Source organism: Hippocampus zosterae, chromosome 13, assembly GCF_025434085.1.
Source record: "Hippocampus zosterae strain Florida chromosome 13, ASM2543408v3, whole genome shotgun sequence".
NCBI classification, from domain to species: Eukaryota; Metazoa; Chordata; class Actinopteri; order Syngnathiformes; family Syngnathidae; genus Hippocampus; species Hippocampus zosterae.
This window is the reverse complement of record NC_067463.1, coordinates 3,665,909-3,683,585: the sequence shown is the minus strand read 5'-3', so window position 1 is coordinate 3,683,585 and position 17,677 is coordinate 3,665,909. Positions and strand designations below refer to the sequence as shown.

The 17,677-nt window shown below is 43.6% G+C and overlaps 2 protein-coding genes across 3 annotated transcripts in view; both read right to left on the bottom strand.

The window, feature by feature from the left end:
- Window positions 1-11,150, bottom strand: part of fbxw7 (F-box and WD repeat domain containing 7) — a 75,734-nt gene extending 64,584 nt beyond the window's left edge. The window contains exons 1-2 of the mRNA XM_052084749.1: window positions 10,673-11,150; window positions 3,064-3,208 (exon numbers count right to left, since the gene is read on the bottom strand). The gene's annotated coding sequence lies outside the window, so the exon portion shown is untranslated. The remainder of the gene's footprint in view (window positions 1-3,063; window positions 3,209-10,672) is intronic.
- Window positions 11,151-12,227: 1,077 nt separating this feature from the next.
- On the bottom strand, window positions 12,228-17,203 carry tmem154 (transmembrane protein 154). Of its 2 annotated transcripts, none has more exons than XM_052084756.1 (8): window positions 17,011-17,203; window positions 15,625-15,720; window positions 15,187-15,261; window positions 15,049-15,102; window positions 14,770-14,940; window positions 14,636-14,690; window positions 13,941-14,017; window positions 12,228-13,073 (listed from the first exon to the last, which is right to left on the bottom strand). In XM_052084756.1, exons 1-8 carry the CDS (start codon window positions 17,114-17,116, stop codon window positions 13,069-13,071), a joined length of 639 nt encoding a protein of 212 aa, XP_051940716.1. In that variant the 5' UTR covers window positions 17,117-17,203; the 3' UTR covers window positions 12,228-13,068. The 2 variants fall into 2 exon arrangements, with proteins under 2 accessions (XP_051940716.1, XP_051940715.1); XM_052084755.1 differs by having other exon boundaries at window positions 14,770-14,943; window positions 17,011-17,200.
- Window positions 17,204-17,677: the final 474 nt, after the last annotated feature.

Below are 17,677 nucleotides of genomic sequence, written 5' to 3'. Positions count from 1 at the left end.
TGGAGCTTTCATTTCATTATTAATTCCCTTCTCCCAGAGTTATTGCTACAACCATAGCCCATAAACAAACATTTTCACCGAAGGGATGGAAAGACACAATTAGACACAAAAGAAGACACAATTACCGTTTGATCATTTTTCAAAACCATTCAGCGGCATAGTGAAGTATCTTTGAGTTCGTGCGGCACAGTGCACTGAGGTCACCGACAGCTGCGTACACACACACACACACACACACACACACACACACACACACACACACACACACACACACACACACACACACACACACACACACACACACACACACACACACTTAAAGCTGCTCAAAAGCCGCCTCCTGTTCACTTTGATGATAACAGTGCGGCTTAAAGATGAAGCCGAAACAGTCCGGTATGAGCTTCATCTCGAGGGGCGGCGGTGGCGGGGGTGGGAAAGCAACAATCCTATTTACAGTTATGGTCTTTTCCGAGAGAACGAGAGGAAAAGAGGGTTCATTATTTATGAATATTGCTTTTCACTGTGTCAGCTCAGTGCCTCGGTGTATTGATCCAGACAGCAAAGTGGTCACTGCACCAGGGAGGACAGGACCATCAAATCAGACTCGAGAATACGGAGGGCATAGAAGGTATCGCACATCAACTTATCAGTCTTTAGTTACGGCAGACGCTTAACGTCTGTCTTTTGAAAATGGTGATTCTAATTCCATCCATTGAATCCGCTTAACATCATGAAGGTCGCGGGGTACTGGAGCCAGCAGACTTCTGGGAGTAGGGCGGGGTATACCCTGAAGCGGTTGCCAGACAATCGCTGGGCATACATGGGCGAACAACCATTCACACTCACACGCGCACGCACACTCTATTCTATCATGCACGTTTTTGGAATGTGGGAGGAACCCGGAGTACCCGGAGAAAAGCCACGCAGGCAAAAGGAAAACTGCAAACTCCACAAAGGAATGCCGTAAGCCGGAATCGAACCCTGCACCGTGAGGTGGACATGCTCATCGGCCGGCCGCCGCGCTCTCATTCCCAGTGATGAAAATGTCCAGCTGCAGACTACTTCTTCTGGGTGGGCCAAATGTGGTTGAGTGCCGTCATGAATTTGGTTTCCTGCAGGTGACGTCTGAGTCAGCACTTGAGTAAAAACTCCAACCCCGCTACGCTTTGTCACTTTCAAAAGTCACATTTGCTCTCCGTGAGAAGATCCCTGTGGCGGCCAGAACATTTCAGGGTGCACCGAGATGCAAAAGAGCTTGCAAAGCATCTCTCATGTAATGAAGGAGACATGTTTTTTTTTCCTTTGAATTTAAAGTTGTTTGTAAAGTGTATAACTAGGATCCTCGCCCAGCCTAGCCCACAAATCATGCACGGGGAACATCAGAGCCCAGGCGGAATTACGGAAAGTTCTAATATTTGGGTCACTTGATTTAGCAACACATTGCTCAAAACCAAATTAGGCCGTGACACTACACTGCCAACGACTGCCACAATAAAACGCGCTCTGAAATTATCTCTCTGACAATAATCGATCACTAAAAACCATGAACTTGGTCAGGGTATAACTTTTGCAACAGCTTTTTATGAGATTCTACTCGGTGAGCATACAACAAACAAGACCTCTCTCTCATCTCGTAGCGGCAGGTTCCTGACTCCGAGTGTTTGTTGGGGATCGGCTGTTTTGGGTTCGGTTTCCAAAAGCAGGAGTGACAACGTGTCAGTCGCGCCCACTGGGCCGACGGCAGAGTGCGCACGTGAACGACGGCTCTCTTTGGGCTTCAAGATGCTTGCTTTTTCAAAAGGCTTATATGTGGCTCCCCGTTGACAACAAAGACCAAGTGTGCAATGACAAAGGGAAACTTACCACTATCACGCGACCATTCCGTTTCAATTCCTGACACACGTTTTATTATCTACCACTTATTAATAACGGCAGCACCAGAAAAAATAAAAATTCCACTTGGAGATCGTACCGGTGTCTGGTCAGATGTCTTTAAAGCGCGAGTTGTAAAGAGCAGTTGGCTTATCGTGACACTCCAAACATGGACTCGACAATTTCAAGTATTGAATCAATTTGAACTTTGAATGGACCAATATGACTTCCACTATTTTTTTTTAATATACCGTATTTTCCGCACTATAAGGCACACCTAAAAGCATTCAATTTTCTCAAAACTGACAGTACGCTTTATAATCCAATGTGCCTTATATAAGGATCAATATTCTGATTTCTTGGACGTAGTATTTTAAATGTCCTGTAACATGCTTTGTTACTGCTGCAGCAGTTGTGAAAGCTCAAGATAAATCAAGCTGTATTGCATTGTATTGTATTCTTTAGCATAGCTCCATCTGGTGGATGTGTAATGCTATTGTAGCTTCTAATCCACACAAACTCATTTTTGTCGCGGGCCATATTGTTGTTATGGTTTCCATTGAAGGGCCGGTACGAATTTTGGGAAACCATGTAAATGTTTAATCACCTCCGCATATTACATACACGGCACACATCAAATTGATGGAGAACTAGTTTTAAAAATTGAAGTCAAGAATAATGACCGTCATTGTGGATTACATGCGCCTTATAATGCAGTGCGCCTTCAATATGAAAACAGTTATAAAATAGGGCATTCGTTGAAGGTGCACCTTATACTCCGAAGCGCATTATGGTGCGGAAAATACGATACATATTTACTTTTGACGCATACGCGCGTGCACAAAGTGAACTTGCAAGAGCAACAACACGCCGCCCAACACGCAGAGCGTACCAAACCCATGTGAAAATATGCACAAAATATACGCAAATACCTCAGCGTACACAATATGCCGAAAATATCTTTGCGTACAAGTCGCCATTCCTGTCGCTCTCCAGAATAGATGAGATGCCAAGTGGAGAGCTAATGGCTATTCTCATCTTACCTTCGCCACAGCGTGCCAACAGACTTCATTTCACATTTAGAAGACTGAACCCCTGTGCTCGAAAAATGCTACAAACACTTTTTCTATTCATCTTGGAAACACGGGTTGAGCTATTTAAAAAAAAAAAAAAGGTGCATTGTTTACTCACAGTTCACACTCTGTTTGCTCAGGCCGCGAGCGCTAGTTTCGGCTCAGGATGCCAGCCCGTGCACGTGCACGCCTCTTGCGCACAAAAGTCCCGTCAGTGCGCCGTCCCTTGAGGTCATCAGAGTGTCACGGCCCCGCGGTGCCGCCTGTAATCAATGAAAGCAGTATTAATTTATATCGATATGTTTTGAGATCACTTTTATAGATAGTCACGCGACATAAAATGCCACCAGGTGACCGTATCACTCTAAAATTGCCTTCCAGTTCCCTCAGCATGGCTTGGCCAGTTGGGGGCAGTAGAGGATAGTCATACGGATACAACTGCACATGGAGCCGCTCTCAGCTCATGTCGGTGCTAATGCCCGTCTTTCTTCATAGAGTATGAAGAATACATGACTGGGGGGGGCTTTTGTGATCTGTCTACGTGTGTTGCTGCACCATTTATATTCACATAACCATTATTTGAAGCGTCATCGCACACAACGTAAAAGCTATTCGATAGCCAGTCAATGGTGTTTCCCCACCGTGTTTGCATTAATCTAGTAGCCTTTTCAGGCATAGCTATGTAATAGTTTTAAATACACAAACATGTAATTCTCTTATGTTTGATGGTGGTAACCTTCAACTGGCAGTGAAAATTAACACGTTGAAGCCTGTTTTCGAATAGTTATTTCCTCACTCTATCTGCCAGATGGCTTTCGAATCGAATTTGCTGTAACTATACAGCACTCAAAGTTTATGCTCGCAAGGCACAAAAAGAACAAAAACATCACCATTGTATTTAAGTTTTATTAGTTTTGCTGTACGGTGGTTGACTTCATATTATAAAGTGTTGCCTGCCTCTTCAGTTAAAAGGTAATGATGCCGACATTTATTTGTTTTGAGGAACATCCAAGCGTATTTTTGTAAGCTGTGCTTGTTGACGCGCCGAATGAAGCAGCTGCCTGAGAACAATGCAAACCCCCCCCCCAAAAAAGTTGGCTTCTGCGCCATGCGCAGGCCACAGCGTCTGGGTTCGGACATCAGTGGCTGAGAAAAGAACAGATGTGCGCACAGCCAATCCAGCTGTGGTGCAACACATGATAAGTGTGGGACAAATGGGGGAAGAGGGGGTGGGGGCAATGGGAACTTTCAGGCGTTTCAACTTTTTGCAATGAAATGAAGTCTTTTAGACAACTTCTAGCAAGACACTACATTGTAATTTGATTTTTTTTAAAACACTGCTCTAAAACGTAATTTATGTCTTCCCATTGACAAAACAAAACACAAGCACTTTTATGTTTTGCCAAATACTTTGGTCTCTGCACTTGACTGGCGACCACTCCACGATGACCCCCCCCCCCCCCACCTCTCGCCTGAAGTCAGCTGGGATGAATCCAGCACACCAGTGACACGACCGAGGATAAGCGGTGCAGAAAATGGGGAACTAGATACTACGGTCGACATCTATCTCCGTCTATAATCGTAGTTTTTCCACCGAACCACGGGGTTGGGTCAGGAACGTTTCCCTCGCGTTCATGGATGTCATGCGAATCCGCTTGTGTACGCACACACGAGGCACAAATGGTCAGAAGGCAGCTGCTCATCAAGCTGTTTTGGATTGTGCGACTGCAAAGCCAACCTGCTCACACTGTGGCCTTGCATCACAAGAGCAGACACAGATGCTGCCTTGAAGAGGTGCGAAAGGACACGGAGGTTGGCGTTTCACCCCCGAGGGGAAGAAAGTGCGGCGGCGGCAAGCCGGAGCTGCCTGCAACATGCTGCTGCCATGGAAACTCCCATAAGACAAACGGTCTGGCAGAAAAGCACGGCCTGGTAATTTCCTGACCTTGAAATCTCAATGCTGCTCGTCTGGATGGCAGATGGAGAGCCGCAAAAAAATAAATAAAATAAAAATTAAAAATAAAATAGACAAAAAACATGATGTTTCAAATTTCTTTTTTTTTTTAAACTGGAAACCTTGCGTGAAAGGGATCTTGGAAGCCAAATGGTCGGGATTGATTTATTGGATACAGAGTCCATTTGTTTCCATATCCACACGGACAGGGCGTTAGGGATATAATCTGACGGGGGGGGGGGGGGGGAGAAAAAAAGTGAACAGTGAAGAAAGTGACAGACTTGTTTTCCTGCGCCGTTTAGTTCACTCAGAGCGTACAAAGGGATAATCCCTTCTTAATAGACTTAAAGGCACTTTAACTGATCTCCCAGCTGTCTGCGTCGCCGCCGGGGAAGCCTTCCTTCAGATCCAGGTCAGAATCCGACGCACATTCCAAAAGTGCCTCAGATGGACTCAATCTCCCAGGCACGAAATTCGCAAATTGAACAGCCATCCAGGCACGCACAGTAGGGGGTGTGGGGGTGGGGGGGGGGGACATGGATTGGTTTGCGGAATTCCAGATGTAAATTAACACCCGGATTAAGGACATCTTCAAACGTTCTCACATTAGCGGGTACGAGAACATTTCAGGGTCGCTCTGAGGAAATCGTTTTTCCCATTTCGTGCCAGCGAGGAGGCTGAGGGCACAACTATTGCGAAATGGAGGCTGTCGAGCTAAACCCTTCAGGCATCAGGACTGAGCTAATTTAGCAAGTACCTTTATTGTGGGTCATTTAGCTAGGTGTCCTTTTATCAGGACAATGAATATGCTTGCTAATAAATAAATAAATAAAAATACAATTACTTCACTCAACTATTGAGATTTTATCTACCAAAAGTCAAAGAATGGATGTCAACGTTCAGAATCGATGTTGATCATTTTTCAAAAAGCAAAAGTGAAGCTACCACTTTTCTCCAGCAGATGGCAGCGTATAGCCAATTTGTTGTGACGACTCAGCGGATTTCAGCATTCAGCAAAGTCACACGACGTCATCTGATGGCCTTTTTGCTCCGTGCTTGTGCCAGTGCTAATTTCGGGGCACCAACTACGTCAGGGGGCGGGGTTATCATGAAGATCGCAGATGTAGAGGAATGACTCCCTGGACGCACGGAAGCTTTGCACAAAGTGGCGAGCGGTGAAGTCCGGCACGATTGCTGTCCCGCCGGAAGAGCGATCGCAGCTATGCCGGCGGGATAGCATGTGATCTCCAATTTGCCGCCAGCTTCGTGATCATCTGCAACGATATAAGCGTTTGCTGATTGCGGGTCCCTGACCGTTACATACGACATGCAAGTATAATTGATGCTATGCTATGTTGTTGAGCAGATGCTGACAGTGCATCATTATTATTTACGGGTTGTAAAGTGTCCTTGAGTGTTTTGAACGGTGCTTGTAAAAATATATATGTATTATTATTACTGCTATTATTAGCACAGGCTAGCTCATAACTAATAAACACCAAATGAGTTTTTTTGAGGTGCAGGGGGGTGAAAAAGGAGAATGAGCTTGTGCCTGAGCCACACAGCTGGCGCTTTTGGAAATAAATGTCAGAAAGAGTGACTGACTTTAATCTGGCTACATCGATTGAAGTACACGATTCAATTTATGGATTGCTCACAGACCAGGATGTGCATTTGTCACTGGAAAAGCATCAACAGCAAGTAATGTAATGCTCACAAAAAGGTTGCCACGTCCCAATACTGCTGTCAATACGTGGAAGCAACAGCATGCGCCTTACCTTAAAGTTTGCTAAACGGTAAATAATTCAAGCGGTGAGTGAGAAGGAATGTGGGTCAGAGCTGATCTGCATATGTTTCCAAGCGAGCCCACGTCACGTAAACGCGGAAGCGCACCGCAGGTTGAGCATCGCATCGATCGAGGTTGCACGTTGAGCGCGAGCGCGGCATGACAACGGCCTGCGCTGATGGCGTGACGAGTCGACAGCCGTTTGGCATGCGGATCGGAGGTACTTTGAGGTCATCAACATGGAAATAAACTTCTTTGGATGTGATGCTTCCTCAGCCCCCTCGAAATGAAGGCGGAAAAACAAATCTGGGGACAAATAAAGCTGGATGGGCCCACTTAGGTGTGATCACTCCATCCGTCAAGTCAATGCATCATTGCTACAGATTTGGCTGAAAATAGGAAGTAGAAAAAGGTGGCATTTGACTGAAAAAATAAAGTCTGCTCCATCGGTGTTAAAGATATAAATTATGTTTGCATCGCGGCATGGGCCGATTACCGCGGTTTTCCAAAGTCAAGGTTTCAATTACCATCACTGGTAATAACCACTTATTTTCTTTTTGAGGGGACTTTTATTTTTCTCTCTCCTCCTCAGCTGAGCAGAGAGAGGAGGGCCAAAGACGGGCAAAATAGAAGGACAACTTTTTGCATTGTCGATTCATGCGCATTGTTCACATGTTGCCAGGGGGTACTAGTTAGCCCCAAGGACAACATGAGCAGCCTACAGGTCTACCAGTAGTGGTGAAGATTGCACGACTGTCTCTGTCCTATGTGTTGTCTTGTGTTATTTTTTGTTATTTTTGACTTCAAAATGGCGCCGCGAGAGTGGCTGCCTTTCCAGCAGCTCCTATTTTTTTGTTGTTCTACTTCTTCCTTTCATAACTTTGCTGCTGTGAATCTGGAATTTCTCCATTGCGAGACTAATAAAGGTTTTCTTAACTTAAATTGCCTTTCGAAGAAGAATTCAAACTGACGAAAAACGTTCAGTCTTTTTATTTCTTTCAACTTAACACTTCTTAATGTGCCAAATGGTCGAAAATGTAAATGCATTGTGTTCAGCAAAAGAAAAGAAATGGCCGTATATATTTAATGACCCAAATATTGAAAAAGGACATTCCAGAGATGTCATTTTCATACGATGACATTTCATGCTCAAGGTTATCGTACGCCCAGAACCGACTATCGACCCAAGCGCTTGATAACGCTGCTTGCTGAGCTTTACCGCACTCAAGAATGAAAAGGAAGATGACAATGGACCAACATTTGGGGCAAATTGATGAAGACAGGCGCACAATGACGTGGTTTATCAAGCAACCAATACAAAACAAAAATCCTTCTGTCAAGACAAGCTGAGCTTTCGCTGAACTCGGGAAGAAGACAAAAATGATGCATTTAGCGTCTCTTAACAGGCCTAAAGCCACTTTTGATTTAACTCCAAACCTAAGTCGTTCCTGGTCGAGGTGTAAGCGCAAACTAAGTGCCGGTGCCATGATTGACGGGTGATCAGTTCACTTGTTCACACGCACGGAGGCAAAGAAAAGGATGTGATGAGCTCATGGCACACAATCACGCTTGATGACGCCGAATCGGAGGCCTTTTAACGTACGTGCGTGCGCGTTTTATCTCTCGCAGGAAACGAGAGAAAAGCCCTTCAATTTCCTCCTTCCTTAATCTCATGCTGCCCACACAGCACGGGGAAGGCACTTCTTCTGTTTCAAACTTCCCGTCCTTCCTCCCGACACCCGTGACGCGATGTTATTCGCAGCCCGCTTTCTCTTATCGAGCGGGCTCCCGCAAAACAAGCGTTTAATCTTAAAACAAACATAGCGGCGATAAGCGATTCCAAACGACTGAAGCTTCTTCGGCTTCAGGAATGCCTCGCGCCACCTGTGAGACTTTCACACGTTCCGCTGGTCTTTTTGCTTTGAGATTGTTCCCGCAGGTCAGGAGGGCCGGGGGTTCGTTTGCAACACAAATACATTATGTCCTGAGAACTGTGTGTGCTTTAGTTAAAAGGACAAATGCAAAGATGCGTACGTCTTCTGACGTACTAATTGTTCAAGGAAGAAGAGGCCTGGAGGTTGTTCAATTGGGAATTTAAGTGACATTTTCATGACCCAGAAGCTGTCCAACAAAAAGCCAGTAGGCCCGCGGAGCGAAAAAAAAAAAGATTTAAAGAAGCAAAACCTGACCAGGCGCTTCCCTTGAAGCAGCGCACCCATTGTCGGCTTTCCAGTCGTGGTTTAGTGGAAACGACATGCGAATTACGCGAGTTACGCCATCCCACGTGACCTTATTGGGTCCATCAAATCAAATCTGAATTTCAATAAGAAACAAACTTCAAAAAATGTGGAATGCAACATTCAATTGCCTTTATCTTAGCACAAGCTTTACCTGTATGACGGGGTAAAGCTTATTCCAAACATTTATGTGGAATAAATCTGATTATATTTATGATACTACGGGCAATTTTTTTTGTTTCTTTCTTTTGTTTGTGAAAAGCCACCGGATGAGGACCCTTATGCAATATAAAATATTGCATCCCTACTTTTAATTACCAGACGAGAGAAAAAGAGAATTTGTGAGTTGATTAAACGTGAGAGATCATTCAAAATATTTATATTTGTGTTAATCAGATTCAAATTAAACGTCTGCACTTTTCAGAGAAGCGGAATCATTCAACGACAAAAGAAAATGAATTGGTCGCCAGTCAGGTAAAACTCATTCACCGTGAAAAAAATATTTCACAAATTACACTATGTGAACTTCTGGGCATGACCACGCGTGTCATATATTCAGTTATGTGTTACTTCAATACAGTATATATATTAAGAATAGCCAAGTTTTAGAATTGCACTGCGTTCATTTCATCTGACTGAGCTCCTGATGACATGCAGTTGTAGCGACAACTATTAGTCTGCGATAAATACTATAATGTTCTCCCAGTCCTTCGTTTCAATATTTTCTTCCTCAAACGAACTACTTTTAGTTTAACACCCCTGATTGTCCAAGGAGCCTCCACTTCTTGTTGCACCTCTACAGGAACTTTGCATTAGGCTGCTCACACTCAAGGCAGCCTCCTATCAGGTGCTGGTGGCCGTGGGTATACTTTACAGCAGGGGTGCCCCAACTTTTTGGATCAAAGATCTACTTTTCGATCAACTAACCTCCCGCGATCTACCCTTACGGGCGCGCGCGCACACGCACCAGCTCTGATCACAAGCTGCAATTGCAAACTGCTGAGCGCTAACAACTTCCGGTGACGTAATCACGCACCACCGTAAATTTAAGATTTACCTGCTGTATTTTATTTAAAAATATAGTGAAAATGAGACTGATAGGATGATTAGGGTGCAGTGCATATTAACACAAAGAATATATTACTAACATGTACAAAGACACACAAATGGTTGTTTGTTTTTTTCTTCTCGACACTCCTCGGAACTACTTGGGACCTGTCTTAGATCTACCGGTAGATCAGGCTCTACCTAATGGGCACCCCTGCATTTACAGCATTTGGGATGTAGTCGACTGAAGCGACTAATCTCTCGAGTTACTGCTGTCGTAATTATTCAGCAAGCTTGTTGACTGTCCAGACTTCATCCAGTGACAAATATTGAAGCTCAGGAGGATCGTGGTGCAAAATGTTACGTGTGGCGCAACAGCGGGAGCCAAATTAAGCTTCTTCAATGGAAGTCTGGGCAAAGTTAGTAAGCGAGTTGGAGAAGTAATGTGCGAACTCTGCTTCTTTTATTTTGGCCTTGGCAGCATCTTTTTAAAAGATGCACCGACCGCGTAAACACACAGAACGCCATCCGGGTAGTTGAACTTTGGAGAGAGAAATGCAAATTGAATGTTTTTAAGGGAACAAGCACGATAGCAGCGCTATAGTTAGCAAGTCGCAAGAAAGCTAAAGCTAAGATGCTAGGCCCGCGAAGTGGTGCCTCACTCGCCGGTTTGTCTGTGCGGAAAATGCCCAGATCGGTTTACCTCACAAGGGCGAGGACGGACAGTGACGACGGGCCTCTCCGGTAGCTCCTTGCGGCGGTGAATCCGGAGCCAAATATCCTCATGGGCCACAGGGAGCAAATGCCAGGATGAGCCTACGGTGTGATGATGCCCTCCCTTTCGTGTCTTCTCTTCCCAGTGTGAAGCGCTCTGGTACCGCTGGTGACCACGTTAGCGGCACCGGCTAAAACTTAGCATCCGTCCGCGCGAGGGTGCTCGTGGAAAAAAAACACCGCTAGCATTAGTCGCTTGCCTCAAAGCAGTCCGGGAAGTATATGCCGTTCGCACGGCTGCTTCTGAGTCCGTCACGGCCTGTGTTTGTGACGGAAGGGGCCGCGTTTTAGCGGGAGCAGTCGGCTTGTCAGAAGGGAGCAATTTGGCTTTGAGTGCCGCTAAGTGTTACCGCTAGCTTTCGGATCCTCTCGCTTGACAAATGGCCGTCGCGCGAATGTGACGCTGACATCTGCTTTCAAGGAGGCGCACGGAAATGACGTCTCGGAAATCTCTCTCTCTCTCTCTCTCTCTCTCTCTCTCTCTCTCTCTCTCTCTCTCTCTCTCTCTCTCTTTTAACTATCACACTGGCATTTTGTTCTCTTTTTCTCCCTTTTGTTTTCCTTTTTGTCGCGAAGACTAATCCAATTCTTTCCAGCATATTGAGCGTCTGCATTCATGTCATACATACAGTCAGTGCATGCTGCAGCCACTGCTCGTCATTTCCATGCCTGGTGTGGGAATCCTCCAGGGAACATCTGAAAGTGGGAGATATCGCCGAGGGCCAAGCATGTGATCCTGAGCTGTGTGCACTCCACACTGGCTTATGGTCAAAAGGATGCTGAAAAGCACATCCATGCCCAAAAAAAAGTGGAGCTGCACAAATCCACACTTTTCTGAGTAAATACTTTATTACCAGGAACATCAAATAATTGTCAATAACATTAAAATCTGATCCATCTTCCACATATACATCATCATGTAGTTTGTTATATTGAGGGAAAAAAATGGTGCAGTTCCGACTCCACTTATTATTGATGACAGGCCAAAGAACTATTCCACATGACTCATTCGCTCACAGTCTTGTAGTCTGTGCGACATCCTGTCAAATAATTCGCCATCAGATCATGTAGAATCAATTAGTGAGAGCCAGTTCCATCTCTAAATATGTTTCCCATGGAGAATCGCGAGTTCTGTCGAAGACGCTGTCATGGAAACCTTTCGACAAAATTCGAAAGGATTCACACACTGCTAATTATGGAAACGGAAATCCAAGGGGTAGCTCATGACCATCAAAAATTTCAATACAGTTCATTCTTAATAAATTTTATTTCGTTGAACATTTCATACCTAGCATATTTACAAAAAAAGAAGACTCACAGAAAGTAGCAACTTTGGCTGTGAGCATTTGTGTATTTACAACAACAGAATATCAAATCCAAATTGCATTCACATTGAGATCAGTGCCAAAAACACAAACTGCAACAAGGGATCCGAAATGTCTTTATACGGTCGATATCAACGCCTCTGTTCAAATGTCACATTGAAAAAAAAAATCGGAGCTGTTCTGGTTGGCGTTTCCTGACATTTGAGTTGCTTTCCAGCAGACACCTTAAGGTCTGATGCTGCGAAAGGTCTTCGCTTGTAAGCCGAAACTCCAAAACTTTCGGGAAAAGCTTGCTGGAACATCTGAACTTTGTTTAGGGTTACTTGAAATGGCGGCCGTTGCGCGATGCACGCGGTTGAAAGTGAGTGGTTCATTCCGAACACGAGCACATCCCCAGATATAAAAGGGTGTGCACACTTGTGAAACCGCGTTCTCTCACTTGTTTATTTTTACTTCCCCTTTTAAAAACTTTTTTTTCCAACTAAGTTGTACAGGTTAACTCTCACATTTATAGTGGGAATAGCTTTGTAAATGACTTATCTTGGTCTCATTTTTTTAATTCCGCATAACCTGACCATTTGAACAGGGGTGTGCAGACTTCTTATATTCACTGTGTTAACCAATTGAGTAAAATTCTGGAGAACCCCAGCCAAGACTTTTAACATGAGTTTATGACTCGTTGTTTTGTTGTGTGAGTTTAATATAGGGTGACTTTTTTTCCATAATAAAGGGGGAAAAAAGCTTTTGTAATGTTTGTTTGTTTTTTGGGGGGAGGGATGTCATCATATGAGGGCATACTGAGAAAATAAATACAAATTTGTGCATGAGCATACGTGTGTTTTGATTGATTTTTGACCTTCTCGCCAGCTCTGTCGCAGGGTTGCTCTCTGTTGAAAATTCTCAGGATGAAATTTGACGTTGACTGCATTTCCCTCAGATGAGCAGACCCCATAGCAAAAAAAACCTTCAGGGTGTGCTGTGGTTTGCTTTTTCCACGCCATTAACCTGCAGACAAAGAAAACAATCAAAGGGAGAGGCAATTTGTGATGACCACAATGGAACAGGAAATGGAACTTATCAACAGACGGGGAAGTCTCACTTCCCATTGTGTATCTACGTTATTCTCATTTGACATTAAAAAAAAGATTTTTCAGTATTTTCACCACTGCAAATAAATTTCTCCTGGATTTTGTATATTGGCTGCCATCTGCTGCCACGTTTTTGTCATCGCTGCAACCTGATCGCTGGACCTGACTGCGTGCCTGAACGCATGAGTGACATTCCGGTTGTGCTTTTGTCATCCCGGCAATTGACCTCTGACCTTTACAGAGTCCACGACAGTGTTTTTTTTCTCCCCAAATGATGTGCGTGGCGCAGGTATCTTGGCGCGCCGTTGAACGTCTCCTTGCATGATGTGAAAATAAATACAGAAAAAGGCCACGCAGAGCCTCATTGAGGTTGAGTGAGTGGACTTTGGCCTTCCCCGTTTTGGAGGAAGGAGGTCGTCCATGTTGCACCATAGGGGCCCTTATTGTCGTATGTGTTGACACTTGTGTGTCATCATCCATCAGTCACATGCATGGAAAGATCGTGAGCATAAGTAAGACGACTTGCGTCCGTAGCGGGAGCTGTTTTCTATATTTTTACCCTCTTGCAGGTACAACCGAAATATTCGGAACAGCACCTGCGCTGTGACATAATTTAGTCAAAATACACTGATGAATTTATTTATGTAATTTTTTTGGTAGATATTTCATATACATATTTAATTGTTTACATATATGTGGATATACTGTACAACAAAATTATTATTATTTTTTTTAACATCCCCTATCAAGTGATATTAAGTGCCTAAAAACTGTATCAAAGTACCATCTTTGATCATCCATTGGTCCAGTTCATCCATCTCCAGCTCCAAAACTGAAGGGACGTCTTCTTCAAACATGGGCCTGGACGCACAAAACGGCATTTTAACCACCTCGCTACAAATGTTTCGTTACGGTCACTTCATTCAAAATGCGTACAAAAGACTTGCTATCGGTCACAAGAGGAAACAAAGGTTGTCGATTAACGAGCCCGCTTGGAGTGAGCTACTTTATTGTGTCAGATTATTTTCCGAATAAAATTCTGATCAAACTTGAGCTTTTTGACGAATAAACGAATAAAGTCCAAAATTAAATGGAACGTCATAAAAAAGTGTGCATTATCATGAATTAATGCTATGCTACAATCCAACTGATTTTGCTCCTTCTGGTTTGCCGGCCTTGGTAGTGAATGATTCAGTTATGCAGATACTGCACAAACAAAGCAGAACATTACTTGTACTGTAACTGTAAGAGACTCAGCAAAATGCTGCAATGTTTGCCATTTTCTTTGTGGAGGATAAAGAAAGTATGCCTGTGAATATTGGTATGTTATCCTTTTCCCTGTATTTCTCCACAGTTTACATTCAAATACCAGTTGCTTAAAAGGTTCTTTCGAGTCAACCAAATGTTTATATTTTTATTTTCCTTCTCACCACCATAGATTGATTCTGTAATTGTATAAAAATAAGTATATCCACGTACATCGGCACTTTCTCTGAGCTGGAGCCATCCAGATATGGATCCTCCTTTCTGGACTCTAAAACGAACAAAACAAAACAGAATTTGGCGTGTCACTGAACTTATGGGGTACATCTTGTGGTGCTGTAACAACGTACCTCGAACGGCAACCTCCATTTTGAACCTGCGCTTGAGGAAGAGGGTGAACATGATGATGGCGATGACGAAGACCACCAGGGCCACCGGGATGAGGATGAAGGTGATGCTGAGACCCTCGTCACTCTGGGGGCTCAAGGTCGAGTCCAGCGAGTTGGGGTCATCTGTGCTCCCTTCTGACAAAATAATCATCAGAATGATAATAATGATTATAATAATGATAATAATAATAATTAGCACGGGCATATACATATATACAGGTATGCATAAAAAATATTGACCTGCACTGTCCACTCCTGAGCCGAGATCTTCTGTTTTATTTTCTGGTGCCAATGCTGAAAAATAACGTGAAACTTTGCTCAAAAATGTCATTTGGCTCTTTTCAGCTGAACAGAAATGAAAGGGATCTCCGATCGGACCTGGGTCCATGTCGCTCTCCTGGCTAGGCAAGGGCTCCAACGTTGGGAGGGCGTCCGAGCTGGATGATGCGGGCTCTACAAAAAAAAAAAAAAACGGTTGTTGTGCCTCCACCATTCTCTTCTTAGTAAAGTTAACATGGATGCTATGATATTTCTACATTGGTTAAATTCTTTTTACACTTGAACGGTATGAATGTTTGAAAACGAGACCAATGATATGATTGATCAAAGATTTTTTTCTGATGACGATAATGATCACGATTATATATTTTTTTATTTTTGTTGTTGAAATAAATGTCAATAGCTATACATTGCCCATATTCTTTTTGGGGGGACTGTTTTGCACTTATGTACTGCATAAGTCTTCTAAAACTTGTCAATTTAGTCTGATGAGAAAGATGGCAGACGGCTTAAATGTATTGTGACGTCAAGTCCAACCTGAGGTATCCGTGTCCTCCACAACGTGTTCTTGGTCTTCTGTCACTTCTTCCACTATTTGGCTTTCTTCTTCTGTCCCCTCATTTTGGCTCGACACTACCACAACAACAACAAAACACTCTTATGAATCGTGCAACAGGCCTATATCATGTAGGAAGAATTCATCGGTCTAAATAAATAAATAAACCAATTTCTGTCCCGGGTGTCAAGTCATTCGTAAGCCTCCCTTTCATGCATTTTCACAGGATGACTTTTTGGGTCAAATTAATACAGTAACTCAAAAAGTTGGGTCGGTCCCTTTTGGGACTTTTTTTTTTTTAATCAACCCAACGCTCACATTCATACCGATGGACCATTGTTTAAGTCTTCAATGAAGTTCACATGCATGTTTTGAGACTGTGGTAGGAAGCCAGATAATTTAGAGTTCATACGGCTGGGATTCTAACCCAGAAGCTCCCAACTGCGAGGAAAAAGTGGTAACCACTCTGTATTAATACGGCAAATTTTGGTGACGGATCCAACTCACTATCAAAAAGTCGATTCATTATTCCGATTCGGTTGTTAGTTTAAAATTGGAACAATTCACAACCATAAATATTCTGTTTTCTGACTGATTATCTTTGAACTGAATAAAAATAAAACCAAACCAACCCAGAAAACCAAAATGAACATTTTTGCCAATGTCATGACATTATGGACCAAACAAGTAACAACTGTACTTTACTCATATATGTATTTAATGACAACTTTTTACTTTATTTGAAACTTGTAAAAATTACTCGTGGTAGTAAACAGTGCACGTCAGACTCGTTATTTTACTTGTATTTCTATTGTATTGTATAACAGCAATGGCTGTTTGAAAGTGCTCTATAAATACAGCTGAGTTGAGTATTTAAAAGCAAGAGTTCAATTTTACTTGAACAAGACTTTTGTTGACGCAATCACTTCTACTCAAGTACATAGTGTGAGTACTTTTGTCACCTCTGGTATTGGCGATATTTATCGCACCTCCATTGACATGATGTGGAATACCTTGCAGTATCGCAGTACTTTTGAGTCACAGCATACAGGAACATACCACATCCTGTTGAGCACTTGCCACACAAAAAAAATCACAAAGGTTGCAAAAGCACAAGCGGAGGTTTTGTGACCACGATGAACACTTGCCGGGGCTTTCGCGCTTATCGGAAAAATGTTACAACGCCGTGGGGATGATTTCAGGGTGATCCTGTTCTGACTGGGTAACAGAATTACAGTCAACAGGTTGAGTCACAAATCAACACAAAGAGTCTTCAGGGTGTCTGTATTAGACTGGAATTGTGTCAATTTGCTGACACAGTGGGGGAAAAATAGGGGGAAATAAAGATAAAGGCCCAGCGTCCTTACCTGTTCCAGTCCAGGTGCCCATGAGGAGCCACAGCAGGAGCAGGAACAGTGGGGTATTCCGGCAATGGCCTCTCATGCTGGTAGAAGAAGGCCTAGGGGGGGACATGTTGCCATCGTGCTGTGTGTGTCAAAGCATCGCAACTTCCTGGCAAGTCTGAGTTATGTGGATGGGAGAGGAAGAGGAAGAAGAAGAAAGAAGAAAGGAGGACACTCCCACCACGACCAGTCACTCAGGTGTGACGCAAACTTTTTCTTTGACTTGTCGGCGCAAGTCTTTCGCCGCATGATCACATTCCTGCTGCAGGCTGTCAGGTATGCAGGAGGGGGAACGTGCACTGTCAATGCTTTCTACAAAGTCACTGGTCGCCACAGGGAGCCTCGTTATACTCTGGCTGTCCTGTAGATGCATGTTGAATGTTTAGCGTGAGAAACTGAATATTCCAGGCCTTGATTCCGAGGTGGGAAATCACACAATCATAAGCCAATGAAAAGAGTCTGCATGCTTGTTGCTAGGCTTGATTCACATGGCTAAAATCATTTGCGCCCCATAATCCAATGAAAATATTCTGGGAAGTATATTTCCAAAAATATACTTACACTTTGGGTAAGCTAACATAGGCTACATATGAGAAAGACGATTTTATCTTTTATTTTTTTTTAAGAGCAG

Coding starts and splice junctions, on each gene's coding strand:
- tmem154 (XM_052084755.1), bottom strand. CDS start 17,116: ATGTCCCCCCCTAGGCCTTCTTCTACCAGCATGAGAGGCCATTGCCGG. Junction 14,944..15,048: donor CTCAGGAGTGGACAGTGCAG/GTCAATATTTTT, acceptor TTATTTTGTCAG/AAGGGAGCACAGATGACCCC. Junction 14,691..14,769: donor AATGGAGGTTGCCGTTCGAG/GTACGTTGTTAC, acceptor TGTTCGTTTTAG/AGTCCAGAAAGGAGGATCCA.